At 47.1% G+C, this 13525-nt stretch overlaps 1 protein-coding gene across 1 annotated transcript in view; it reads left to right on the forward strand.

Annotated features, from left to right (window-relative positions):
• ARHGAP6 (Rho GTPase activating protein 6) overlaps positions 1-10189 on the forward strand; it is a 251182-nt gene extending 240993 nt beyond the window's left edge. Inside the window, 3 exon segments of the mRNA XM_032880204.1 lie at positions 3103-3371; positions 6251-6331; positions 8179-10189. Of these exon segments, the coding sequence (XP_032736095.1) occupies positions 3103-3371; positions 6251-6331; positions 8179-8891 (1063 nt within the window). The 3' untranslated portion in view covers positions 8892-10189.
• Positions 10190-13525: the final 3336 nt, after the last annotated feature.

Below are 13525 nucleotides of genomic sequence, written 5' to 3' on the forward strand. Positions count from 1 at the left end.
TCAGTGACCTGGGTCCGGCGGACTGGAGCGGGTAGGCTGGACACACACACCCTTTCTTCATATCCCCGCACCCCCACCGTCAGCCGGTGCTGAGGTTTGGGCCACTATCTGCCGTTTCCTTCCCGATTTGACTCAGTGGAGCCTTAGCCCGCTGTCCTCTCTATAGATGAGGGAGGGAAGGCAGGTTCCGCATTGACGATCTCAAACTTGCCCACGTAGCACACTTCCCCGGAGGGGTTTCTGAAGCACAGTTTGCCAGCCTGGTGCCCAGATGCCCTTTCAACAGGCAAAGCCGGCTTCTCAGTCTGTGACCCGGGCAGGTGCATGGGACCTCCACGGACCAGAAGCCCGAATTTGGCTTGATGATCTGCGGTCACCACCTTGAAATTCTTAATAGTTCCCCCACCCCCCGGGGGTCCCAGCTGTTACAGCCAGTCCCTTCAGCAGGCTCGGAATGGAGCTGGAGAATTGGCTTTTCCAGCAAGTTCCCAGGTGGTGTTCCCCAAAGAGCAGAGGAGAGGGACCCTGGCCTTCCACCTCCTCCTCTCCCGCCTCTCCTCCACCAGAGCCAGTCACAGGCATGAGCGTGGAAGGGAAATCGTGTGGCAGCTTCGATTATTTTTGTTACCGTTGTGATTGTTCTTTGTTTTATTCTGTTTGGGTTAAGCACACTCAATGTTCTCATGAAGCCTTTTCGGTACCCGCAATAATTCATGTGCGTGCGATTTCCTTGTCTGTACACCAGTCCACAAAGAGTTTGTGGAAGCAGCTTGCCGAAGTATGTAAGTGGAACAATGTCGTAGTGAATAATTTGAGAGCCGAGGGAAAGGAAAGGGGGAGAGCGAGCGATAAGGGAAGATGAGGTTGGGGCGGGAGCGCCCCGCGGCGCCCACAGGCTTCCTGTGTCCCGACCCCCCGAGTGGAGCCCGGCGCCTGGGAGCCCTTCGCAGCCTTTGCCGAGAGACGTGCATGACTTATGACGTCACGCATGCTTCCCTGGGGGTGGAGGGGCGTCACCTACTTGCTCTGCAGGAACCCAGATAGATGTTGCTGGTACTGAGACTCGATACAGTTAGGGGACCTTTCTTTATGCACGTCACTGTTAGCAGAATCTGCAACTTGTCACATTTTGCTGACTGTATTCTCTGTTTTTTAAGACAGATGAACGAGACATGACACAGAATAATTGGGGTCTCCGTGAGTGAAAATACCACCTTTCTGACATTTTTCCTCCCAGTGGGAGGGACCAAGAAAGCCTTCCTCGCCCCGATGGGTATTCTGTGTTGGCTAATGAATTGACTTGGCTCTCTTTAAAACATCCCATAAAGGAAGGCTTTCTGGCCCCGCTGGTACTGATAGAGTACAGTGACTTACTCTCGCGGAGTAGACAGAAGACATTTTCATTAATAACTGGGGAAAACCCGTCAACTAAACGGGAAGAACAAACAGAAAGGGGCCCAGTCATAGAATTTCTAGCCCTGGTCTGAACCCTGATTCTAAGCTGAGCAACCTGATCGACACATTCAGTTTTTCTTATTTTCATAGTAAAGTTTCCTCAAGCAGAGTCAAATTCATGACAGACAAGCATCCATTTGTTTTGCTCTGTGTTTCCCCCACTAGAATTAGGGAGGAACCCCCCCCGCTTTAATTAGAAGTGGAGGTTAAGTAGTTCCCCCCCCACACACACACACCCTTCCAGCAGAAAATAGTAAGTTCTTTTGAGTTCTCCTTCATTCGCTGGAGGCCTAACTAGTTTCTGGAAAAACATCCTCATGGTGGTTCTCTGGCTCTTTCCCATAAGATTGTCTGTCACCGGTTTAAAGAGGAGGCAAGGAAAGGACTTATTTATTCCATGTGGGTAAGAAATTGCCTCAGCAAAAAGTGCTAGGGCCCTGGCTGCGTCAGTGACAGGCGAGGCATGTCACAGATGCTGAAATGCTTTTCTCCTGGACGACAACCCCCGCTGGAAACCCGAGACAAAGCTAGGTCCCCTGTGAGTGCGGGTCCTCCATCGTCCGGGCTGTGTGCACACAGCCAGCTCGTTAGGAAAAGATTACTCAGGCATGTGTTTACCTTTAAGATCCCAGAGGATTTGTTTTGAGGAATTAAACCAGAAGAAAGCAAAGACTAGTAAAGAGGAGTGAAGCAGGGTTGGCAGGGAGAGATGGAAGGAGGTTCTGGAACTTTTAATCATTCTGTGATCATTTCCCTTTAAGATGTCAGGGCCACTTGTTTTGAGGAAGGTAGAAAATACAGATGTTCCCAGGTAAGACTTCCAACACTCGTTTCACATTCCTGACGTTCTCATTTTCCTGTTCCTCTCGCATTTTCACTGTTGTTTCTGTTGGTGTGACAACCCATGCACATAGAAAACATCACGGACATGCTAATCAGCCTGTTTTATATCAGTTTAGGAAAGCACTAGAGCCTGGTAGAATCATTTCAGGAGTATTAAAATACAGTGAACTCTGGTGATGGTCATATATTTATCTCGTTGGCCTGTACATGAAACTGTTACTCCCACCTGAAGCATCACCACCACCATCACCACCATCATCATTGCCGTCGTCATCATCACAGGAAAGATGGGTTCACGCACATGAAGTATTTGGGGGGGGGGAGGAGACATTATCTATAAAGCCATCATGAACTTCTTATACAGTTTCAATCATAGTTTTATTCGAATTATTTTTAAATTCAGGATATGGAGGAACGTAAGAGAGTTATCTGCCAGTTTCGCCTTCCTTAACAGATAAGGAGCATCAGACTCTCATTTCCCAATGGCAGTGGGAGTAACACACCAGGCATTTCAGCGCTACACAGTGGGGAACACAGGGATCCATGTCTGTCCCATCATCCCGCACCCCCGCCCCCCAGTTCCCCTGCCAACTGTGGGGTTTCACTGCCCTCTGCCGGCCATGTCATGGAAACGCTTTCACATTCTTGCTGTACAAGTCTTGGAACCTTGCTCCCAAGGTCTTCTTGTTTCGGCCCCTGTGGCCATGCGTTCTCCTCCTGTCATTTGTGTAACGGTCATATTGTTTGCGTCTGGTCGCTAAGTGTTAACACGCTCACACACTTGCCATTGTCTCCTTACACCAGAAGCCCTGACATGTTACGATCGGAAGTTTCCTTTTCTGTGGGAGGAAGGCACTCGTCCACCGACTCCAACAAGGCCTCCAGCGGAGACCTCTCCCCTTATGACAACAACTCCCCAGTGCTGTCTGCACGCTCCTTGCTGGCTATGCAAGAGGATGCGGCCCCGGGGGGCTCAGAGAAGCTTTACAAAGGGCCGGAGCAGTATGTGCTGGTGAGCCACTTGCCATCGTCGAAATCAAGGGAGAGTTCTCCTGGAGCAAGGCTTGGCAAAGGTAACTGGAACCTGGCTGGCACTGGCCAGATCAGTGACTCTCATTACAGGTGGCGTGGTAAGGACCCTCGGACCTCCTCTTCGTCTCTTTCTCTTTCTTGCTTTCTTTCTTTCTTTTTTTTTTTTATAGCAGACTAAGGGTTCCATGGTCAAATACATTTGGGGAATGCTGGGCTAACTAAGCTAATAGTTTCTCTATCGTACAATTTCTCAAACTCTGTAAAGTGCTAATGGGCACCATTAATTCGCACAATGGAAGGGAAGTGGTTTGCAGTTTTTCCCGAATTTCTTTGACCACCGAATGTGTGGCTCTGTTCTTTCCCTCCACAGAATAATTCCTCAGTGCCAGGACTCAGCAGGGCAGTCTGAGAAATAAGTGGAAGACACAAATTCTTGCTCTCTTATCCTACATGTACCACTTAATCCAAAGAGACCCCCTGAAAGGGCTCTGGTTTTTGATGGGTTTTGGTTTTTTTTTGTTTGTTTTTTTGGGGGGTTTTTTTGGTGGTTTAAATCATAGCACATTTATTTTTATTTTACAAATAGTCATGTCAAAAATAATTTTTAAAAATTGTAATGAAAACAGTAACCCATGTCCCCTTCAAGCATAAAATTTGTTTTTAAAATGTGAAACTTCATTTTTTCTAATCCTTGTCCAGATGCATTCTCTAATTTGATATATTTGTTTTCAAAGCGTAGCTACTTTTGAATTAAGCTTATTCTACTTAAAATTGTATCATTAACATTTTCCATTTTGCTATTATTCCTCATGCCCACTATATATTACCATTAAGTCGGTGTATTGTACATTTCTAACTATTTCCTTTCTAATGCATATAGATGAGCTCTCATTTTTGCTCTTTCCAATTAGTGACAAATTTTCTATATGTGGTATTCTCTACAATGACAAAAAGAGATTTTTGCTCTGATGAAAGGCATGGTGTATTTGGGTTTCTAAATACAAATTCAAGGGGAGATTAATAGACAACTTACCACCAAGAAAGCTTGATTCTTTCTTCCCAGGATCCGTGTGTTTGCTTCGTAGTTTCTTAGCACGTTGGCTAAGATACACATTCACTCCGATTCGCAGGTGGACTAAAGCGCGTGTCCATGCTTTCTGTGCATTCGTCTCAGCCAGCTCTAACACTTCTGCCCTCAATTCTGTGTCCCCAGAGACATCTGACAATGTCGGGAGGTATTTGGGGTTGACACAGCCTAGGACCGGGAGCTGCTGATGTGTAGACGGTGAAGCCCAGGGCTGCTGCTCAGCATTCCACCTCACACAGAACGGCCCCACACAGGGAAAGTTCTGGCCCCAAATATCACTGCAGCGGGGCTTAGCAATCCTGCCTAACTGCAACTTTCTCCCTGGAAATAACTGCACCCTGAGGGAACTCGAAACAAGTCGTGGGCACCTGGGTGGCTCAGTCGGTTAATCATTTGCCTTTGGCTGAGGTCATGATCTCGGGGTCCTGGGATCGAGCCCCGAGTCAGTCTCCCTGCTCAGAGGAGAGCCTGCTTCTTCCTCTCCTTCTTCCTCCCCTTGCCCTCTGCTTGTGCTCTCTCTCTCTCTTTAATAAATAAATAAAATCTTAAAAAACAAAACAAAACAAAAGAAACAAGTCGCGTTAGGGATGCCTGGGTGGCTCAGTCACTAAGCATCTGCCTTTAGCTCAGGTCATGATCCTGGAGTCCTGGGATGGAGCCCTACTTTGGCGGGGGGGGGGGGGGTCCCTGCTCAGCGGGGAGCCTGCTTCTCCGTCTGCCTGCTGCTCCCCCTGCTTGTGCTCTCTCATGCTTGCTCACTCTCTCTCTGTCAAATAAATAAAATCTTAAAAAAAAAAAAAAAAGAAAGAAAGCAGTCATGTTAGAACCCTATGGGGGTAAGAGCCCTCGATCTGGATTCAGTAACCGTCCTGGTACTTTGGATCTGCAGGATCTCGTGTGAAAGGCTGAGTTCTTCGGAGTCCCCATTCTTCCTCGCATGAGAACTAGGAAAGACAGACGTATTGATTCATAGAGTTTAACCAGCTAATCCATGTAAAGTCCTCAACACAGACCGTGGCATGTAGGAAGCACTCGACAGTCCCCTCCCCGTGCCCGCGGCCTGTTCTTAGCCACTCCTTCTGCTGCCAGCCTCACCTCTAAAGCAGACTCAGGCCATTGCCTGGGAATTCAAGGAGAGGCTGCATTTGCAACGCCTGGTAGACGTTTGCTTCGAGAAATACTTACAATCACATCCCAGGCTCTCACACACTCTCCCTCTTTCTCTGAAATAAATAAATAAAATTCTTTTAAAAAAAGATAAAACAACGCAGGCATTTATTATCTTACAGTTCGGGACCTCAGGAATCCAAAATGGCCCCACAGGGCTGCATTCCTTGAGGACACTCTAAGGACCAATCTCTTTCCTTGCCTTTTCCAGCTTCTAGAGGCTGCTTGTGTTCTTTGGCTCTTGGCCCTTCCTCCGCCATTAAAGCTAGCACTGTACCATCTTCTCTTCTGCCTCCCCCTTGTAAGGACCCTTGTGATTGCCTCGGACCCACCCAGATAAGCCAGGATCATCTTCTCGGCTCAAGACCCATCATTTCATCACATCTGTAAAGTCCCTTTGGTATATAACACCTTTACAGGTTCCGAGGATCATGGCGCAGACATCTTTGTGGGGCCTGATTCTGGGTACCACAACCATCATAGAGAGAACCTTTCTATAAATCGCAAATGGGCTAAGCCCCCGAAGGGCAAGCATCCATGATATTCTGTCTTGTATCCACCACAGCCTTGAATGTGGTGCTATGTTACCAGAATATTTGTTTCTTGGTTTTTGCCCTTCGCTTTTCATTGTGAGTGACGTGCCTTTCTCTATACACTTTCTCCTAGATATGTCAAAGGAGCCTTTCAATATCTGGGGAACTTGGCATTCAACATTAAAAAGTGGTTCCAAAGACCCAGGAATGACAGGTGACATATTATCTTTTAAAGACCGTTTATTGCATTTACTTTTTAAATTAATTTTCTTTGATTTTTGCCTTACTCTCATATTACAAACTTGTCAGGCATTATTTGGAAAATGCTGAAAATAGAGGGGAAGACAGATCAAGCTGTACTTAGCCTTTCCGCCAAAATACATCAGTCTTTCACTATATTTCATTTTACTTCCTTTGCAAGAGTTTTTAAACATGGCTACCATCATTCTGTCCATGCAACTTGATATTATCTGTTTAACTTCCATTTCCCGCTTACTTGTCATTTTTATTGTTAAGGGCCACGTAGTATTCCAGAGGACGTAGTCATATTTTACAACCCATATTTTTGGTCATTGTTGCAGTAAGTTATGCTGTCAGGAACCTCTTTCATGTACTTTTTGTTTTGTATTTTCAATGATTAATAGATTCACAAAATTTTGGAAAGCAAGTTATACATCCAGAATAGGACAGTGGAAATTACACAGCTTTCCAAGCAGTCCTGTCAGCATTGCACATCATTGGGTTTGCATTTTTGCCAATTTGAAAACCAGACTGGGGGCACCTGCATGGCTCAGTGGGTTAAGCATCTGCCTTCGGCTCAGGTCATGGTCCCAGGGTCCTGGGAACGAGTCCCGCATCGGGCTCTCCCTGCTCAGCAGGGATCCTGCTTCTCTCTCCCCCTCTGCCCCTCCCCCTGCTTGTGCTCTCTCTCTCTCAAATAAATAAATAAAATCTTATAAAAAATAAAGCAAAATTTTATTTATCATTTTCATTTGCATTTGCTTCTCACCATTATTTTCCAGTTTTTCTCTTAATCAGCTGAACCTCCCCAAGCTGATGTTTTGTATTTTTTAATTTTTAATTTTTATTTTTAAAAGTTTTTATTTATTTATATTTTGTGGGGAAAGAGAGCAAGCAGGGGGAGGGCCAGAGGGAAGAGGGGGAGAAAGAGAGAATCCCAAGCGGACTCCAGGCCGAGCTCAGAACCTGGTGCCAGGCTCAATCTCACAGCCCTGGGATCGTGACCGAAGCCGAAATCAGGGGTCGGCAGCTTAACTGACTGAGCCACCCAGGCGCCCCCTCCCATATTCCATTTTTAAAGCTCAGTGCCTCTTTAATCTAGTGGCCTCTAAGCTAGCTGAGTTTAGTACCGATCCATTATCTAACCACATCGCGTTGTACCCTATGAAGTGATTTACTGCCTTTTCCCCCAAGGAGAAAGACTTCCAAGATGTTCCGCTCCATTTCCTTCTGCTATTTCAACTCTGATCAGTCCCTGTGCAAATGCTCATGCCTCTTGCCCAAAATGATCTTTCTTTCCCTGCCTGCTTTTGAATAAGCGAGAGGACTAGGCCGATCTTGCCCACAATGGTGGTCGTGACGTCCACACAGCAACTGCTGTCTTTATTACCTTCTGGCCCGAGATGGGGCATTTAGCTTCAAGTCATTCATTCCAACACCTTTTACTGACACGGTGGGAACATCAGAGCATTGTCCTTGGTTTCTCCTCAGGACTGCAACTCGCACCGAATGAGAAGAGAACACTTTCTTTCCCTTCCAGGTTCAGAAGCCATGTGGAAGGGGCCTTTCTCGAAACAAGTCAGTGCCAAGGACATGGGATCTCGTGTGACATCTGCAGCTGGAGCTGATCCCCGGGGTGTGCCAATAACCAAAGTGTTACTTACTTCCTTTCCCAGGATGCGTCTTACTTTAGCCAGTAGCAGGAGTGCCCTGTGCTTCCACGATTTTTGAAGTCGGCTGTGGGAAGGAAAGTAGCAGGACACATCCCAACAGGGATTCTACAAACTAATTCCATTTCTTGCCCTTCTCTCCGGCTTCCAGGTTCCTATGGAGACATTTTTGAAAGCAGCTCCCTACGACCGGGGCCCTGCTCCCTTTCGCAAGGGAACCTGTCCCCGAATTGGCCCCGGTGGCAGGGGAGCCCCACAGAACTGGAAAGTGGCCCACAGGTCATTCGGAGGACTCAGACCACGGCCACCATCATGGAGTGCAGGGCCTGCCCTCCCGTGTCCCGTGTCTGCAGCACGCCCCACATCCAGGGCGGCGGCAGAAGGTCTGAGCAGGCCACAGCGAAGTCAGAGCAATATTTGACTCTGAACAGCGCCGAAGACCTCACGGAGAGCGAGCTCGATGTGGCCTGGCGGCAGGGCAGGCGAGCCAAGCCTTTGCACCAGAGAACTCGGGAGAGTGAGAAGCATGACAAGAGGCCTCCTCCTCCTTACCCTGGTCCAGGGAAACAAGCTGGGGTGTCATCCCACCAGCCAGCAGAGCCGCTGCTGTGGAGGCCTCAGAGGCCAGAAAAAGGTTCCAGAACAGCTTTGGAAGAGGGAGGTCAAACAGCCGAGCAAGAGCGAGAGCGAGAGCAGCAGGCCGCTGAGCAAACACGGAGCAGCGCCTACTCCACCTCCGCCAGTGATCAGAACAGTGAGACTTTGGGGGATGCCACGTGGCTCGAGTGGCAGAGGGAGCGGTGGCAGATCTGGGAGCTCTTATCACCCGACAACCCCGATGCCCTCCCGGAGACGCTGGTATGAGCCCGCCCAAGCTCACGCCCCTATGGCCCAAACACCCTCCTTTCACTCCGCAGGGAAAAGTTGGTGTTGGACAGTTGGACGCGGACTGATTTTTCTTCTTTGACACTTAAAAAAAAAATAACACGAGAGAAACCCGGTTCACTTAAAGATATAGAGCACTAGTACCCTTGCCATTTATAATAAACTTCTGTTGCATAGCCAGCCTTAGGAGAAAACGAAAACAAAAATAGATGGTGATACCCAACCTAAAAACTACTCCCACTGGCTTTGTAGAAGATAAAATCCCTTGCTTTGGTATAGCTTAATTGTATTTATGTAACTTAGTTTTAACTGTTGTATATTCTGTAACAGATTATGTATGATAATCATATATGATATATTCACAGAAACGGAACAATTTTAAAAAATCACTTCACTTAAACTAAGTAAGGAGATTCTATAGAATGTTCTAGAATATGCACAAGCAGGTTTCTGTGCTTTTGCCATAGCTTTTTAGCTGGGGACAGCCCTTCCTTCAACACCGAGGAGAAACACTAACAAAACAGATTATGCCAAGCCATATTTTTATATAGTAGTGAGATACAAAAGAAAACGTAGTCACTGAATGCTTTTTCGTATTGAATGTGTTTTAAGGAAGATATTAAATTTGATACATTATGGAATATATTTTTAGAATCTGTTTAGAAAGGATTCAGTAACTCAAACAAGAGAAAGGCCGTGCCTAACAAAGAATAACTAAGAAGTTGTCCTTCCCATTTCAGATCAAATTCAATTTTATATAGACCCTATATAATATATATTTATAATGTATACTTTTTATGTGTTTTTCAAAAGTACAAACTGGAATCCAACTATAAAGCGTTTAAACACCCAAACAGAGTATTCAAATCACAGGACAAAGTTTTTCCTTTTGCCCCCTAATCAGTATTAACCCAATTATATGCAAAGCTTTGTAAAGTAAGTCGTGTTTGGACAAAATCCTCAGCCTTGTAGTTACATCGTGCCAAAGGCTGAGGACATGTTTTCTTCGGTAATTTTGTGTGTATCGTAAATACTCCTACCGTACTTCAGTAGTTTCAAGTTTTTCAACCGCAAAACCATTTTTGACCAGCAGGTGGCAATTCGCTTCAGTATTTTATGAGATTTTTTTTTTTTCACTTCGTAAGGGAATGTGTCTTATAGAAAAGGAATTTTTTATGAAACGTGCTACTCTTAGTTTTCATGTCAGCAGTGACATTTTCCGTGGTGTTTCGTAAAGTTCTATCTTGTGCCATGATGAATAAAAAGTTAAACAAAGGCTTTGCTCTCTGGCATTCAGTGTGATGAATGAACTCGCCACTCCCGGTCCAGGCATCCGCTTCGCTTGCCCCGAGTCCGGCGCCATCAATAGCAGCGACGCCATGCGTGCACAGCTCAAGGCTAGTGAAGGCTACCTGGTGGTTTGGGGACACTGACACACTTAGGACGTTGTACTAATTATGTGTTGCAAGTGAAGGCTGAGGGTCGCTCAGTTGAAACTCGGTTGTTGGTGAGGAAGGGTTTGGTGCAACGCAGTCCCTGTACATTACATCTGTCCTAAAAGCCTTGGATGCTTCTAGACGTGGTGTCTGCCGTTTCGTACTGGGCACAGGATCAGGCTATCTTCAGGCTCTTCCACTGGGACTCGGGAAGGATTTGCCCACAGGTCTCCGGGTCTTCCTGGCTGCCCACACGCAGCCAGAAGTTGTACCCAAGACTCCGAGCAAATGCTACCTGACTGTGACTCCCCAGTTGCTCTTCTGGGTCACCCACCCCCATTCGTGCTCACCGTGTGTCCTCTGGGCTTTGAGTCCGATCGGGAGCTGCCGTTCTGGACTGAACCGCCCCATGTCTGGGACCCTCTGTCCACCCAGCTCCTGCTCTAACAGTTCTATTTCATCAAACTCTGAGGTTGATGTCTGTGACACAAAGGTCCATCCATCTGTTGACAGTCAGGTCTAGAATAGCCGGTCCAAAAACCAGGGCTTGGATGTGTTTTAAATAATTAAGCTGTGTGTGTGTGTGTCTGTGATGAACGATATCCACAGCATCACTTTCCCTTTCTCTTTGTGTGGCTTAAGCCCAGTGGCCAAATCTTTTAGCTGAATGAGTGAAAGCTAGGTATTTAGATGCCCTTATCACATTGAAAATAAGCTGTTTTAAAACACACACATGGGGCACCAGGGTGGCTCAGTTGTTAAGCATCTGCCTTCAGTTCAGGTCATGATCCCGGGGTCCTGGGATCGAGCCCCACATCGAGCTCCCTGCTCAGCGGGAAGCCTGCTTCTCCCTCTCCCACTCCCTCTGCTTGTGTTCTCTCTCTCGCTGTGTCTCTCTCTGTCAAATAAAATCTTAAAAAAAAAAAAAAGAGTAAACACACACGCAAGACTCACGGACCTGAGCAGAAATGAAAAAAATTTATAACACCTGGTCAATGATACAATAGCCGACAAGAAGAAAATGAAATCCAAGCTTTTTCAAGTTGGACAAAACCATTTGAGAGATTGTTCAAGCCCGTGGTTCCTGTGAGCAGAGAGCAACTCCAAGCGAGAAGAGAGCTCGCGCTGTGCCAGTGGAGCTGGTGCAAACGATGGAAGCTTTTAAATTTAAAGCCCAGCTTACTGCTTTCCTCGGGTGCATTTTACCACCCCTGGGCTCGACAGAGGGGCAGAGGAAGGGCATGGGGAGTCATTGTCAGGAGCCATGGGGACAAAGTCCAGGCCCTTGGCATGTTGGCTGATAAGCTGGCCGTGGCGGGCGGACTCCACAGAGCAGAGAGGAAGGAAGGGCAGCGACAGGAAAAAGGGCACACGGAGACGAAGACAGGACCACAGCTCGACCAGACCGAATTTTAAAACAGGACTAAATCAGCAGCAAGAAAAGCAAACAAAAAATCCAAAAAAACAAATGCAAAGCAAAGGAAAATTCTAGTAAGGGTTGAGAATCTTCGGCACAGCCGAAGCATCAGACAGCGTGGTGCAGAGGGGAGGCTGCCGAGAGGGTTGGCTGGGGTGGGCACCCCTGGCCCACTGAGGCCCCCAGGGCATCCGGCCGCAACCGAGGGCCCCCTGCCCCCCACCCCGGGAGATGGCCGAAGGTCAAAAGATTCCCCAAATACAGTTCAGGCGACATCTGTTCAGCCTAGAGTGAGCCGGTCGCCCCAGTTCGCCTGCAACATCCCAGGTTTAGTAATCAAAACTCCATGTCCGGGGGCACATGCCATGCTATGAGCCAGCAGGCAGGGGGAAGGTGGGTCGGGGGTGTGGAGCCCTCTACCTTGGCACCTCTCAGGTAGAGTCACCAGAGCAGATAGAGGACACCCAGTCCAACAGTCAGATAAATGAATGTCCGTGTTTTAGTATGAGTATGTCCCGTGCTATATCTGAGATGTAATTCTACTATTTTATTATGTTAGTCACCATACAGTACATCATTAGTTTTTGATGTCGTGTTCCATGATTCATTATTTGCGTATAACACCCAGTGCTCCATGCAATCCATGCCCTCCTTAATACCCATCACCAGGCTCACCCATCCCCCCAGCCCCCTCCCCTCCGAAACCTTCAGTTTGATTTCCAGAGTCCACAGTCTCTCATGGCTCATCTCCCCCTCTGATTTCTCCCCCTTCATTTTTCCCTTCCTTCTCCTAATGTCCTCCCTGCTATTCCTTATGCTCCACAAATAAGTGAAACCATATGATAATTGACTTTCTCTGCTTGACTTATTTCACTCGGCGTAATCTCCTCCAGTTCCATCCATGTTGATGCAAAAGTTGGGTATTCGTCCTTTCTGATGGCTGAGTAATACTCCATTGTATATATGGACCACATCTTCCTTATCCATTCATCTGTTGAAGGGCATCTCAGTTCTTTCCACAATTTGGCTATTGTGACCATTGCTGCTATGAACATTGGAGTACAGATGGCCCTTCTTTTCACTACATCTGTACCTTTGGGGTAAATACCCAGTAGTGCGATTGCTGGGTCATAGGGAAGCTCTATTTTCAACTTTTTTAGGAACCTCCACACTATTTTCCAAAGTAGCTGCCCCAGCTTGTATTCCCACCAACAGTGTAGGAAGGTTCCCCTTTCTCCGCATCCTCTCCAACACTTGTTTCCTGCCTTGTTAATTTTGGCCATTCTGACTGGTGAGGTGGTATCTCAATGTGGTTTTGATTTGAATCTCCCTGATGGCTAGTGATGATGAACATTTTTTCATATGTCTGTTAGTCATTTGTATGTCTTCTTTGGAGAAGTGTCTGTTCATGTCTTCTGCCCATTTTTTGACTTCGTTATTTGGTTTTGGGGTATAATTCTATTAAAAAAAAAAAGATTTCTTGCCCCAGATATGGCACAGGACATGCCTACCATCAAAAGTATTTAAAAGTCATTCACTGGTTAGCAAGTGTCTGTTGGCTAAGTCTGACATCCCCAGTCTCCAGCCTAGATAGCCCACTCGGTCCCCAGTGGCATGATATCTTCACTGAGTGTCGCACAGAGCCCCTCAGTCCTGAAGGACCAGCTGCACACCTCGACTTCCATGTGGAGCCACATTCCCTGCTGCCTCCAGCCACCTGCCCCCCCCCAACTGCCCAGGCATCTTACCCCAGCCTCCCT

Source organism: Lontra canadensis, unplaced genomic scaffold, assembly GCF_010015895.1.
Source record: "Lontra canadensis isolate GAN:19392208 unplaced genomic scaffold, GSC_riverotter_1.0 scaffold68, whole genome shotgun sequence".
Lineage (NCBI taxonomy): Eukaryota > Metazoa > Chordata > Mammalia > Carnivora > Mustelidae > Lontra > Lontra canadensis.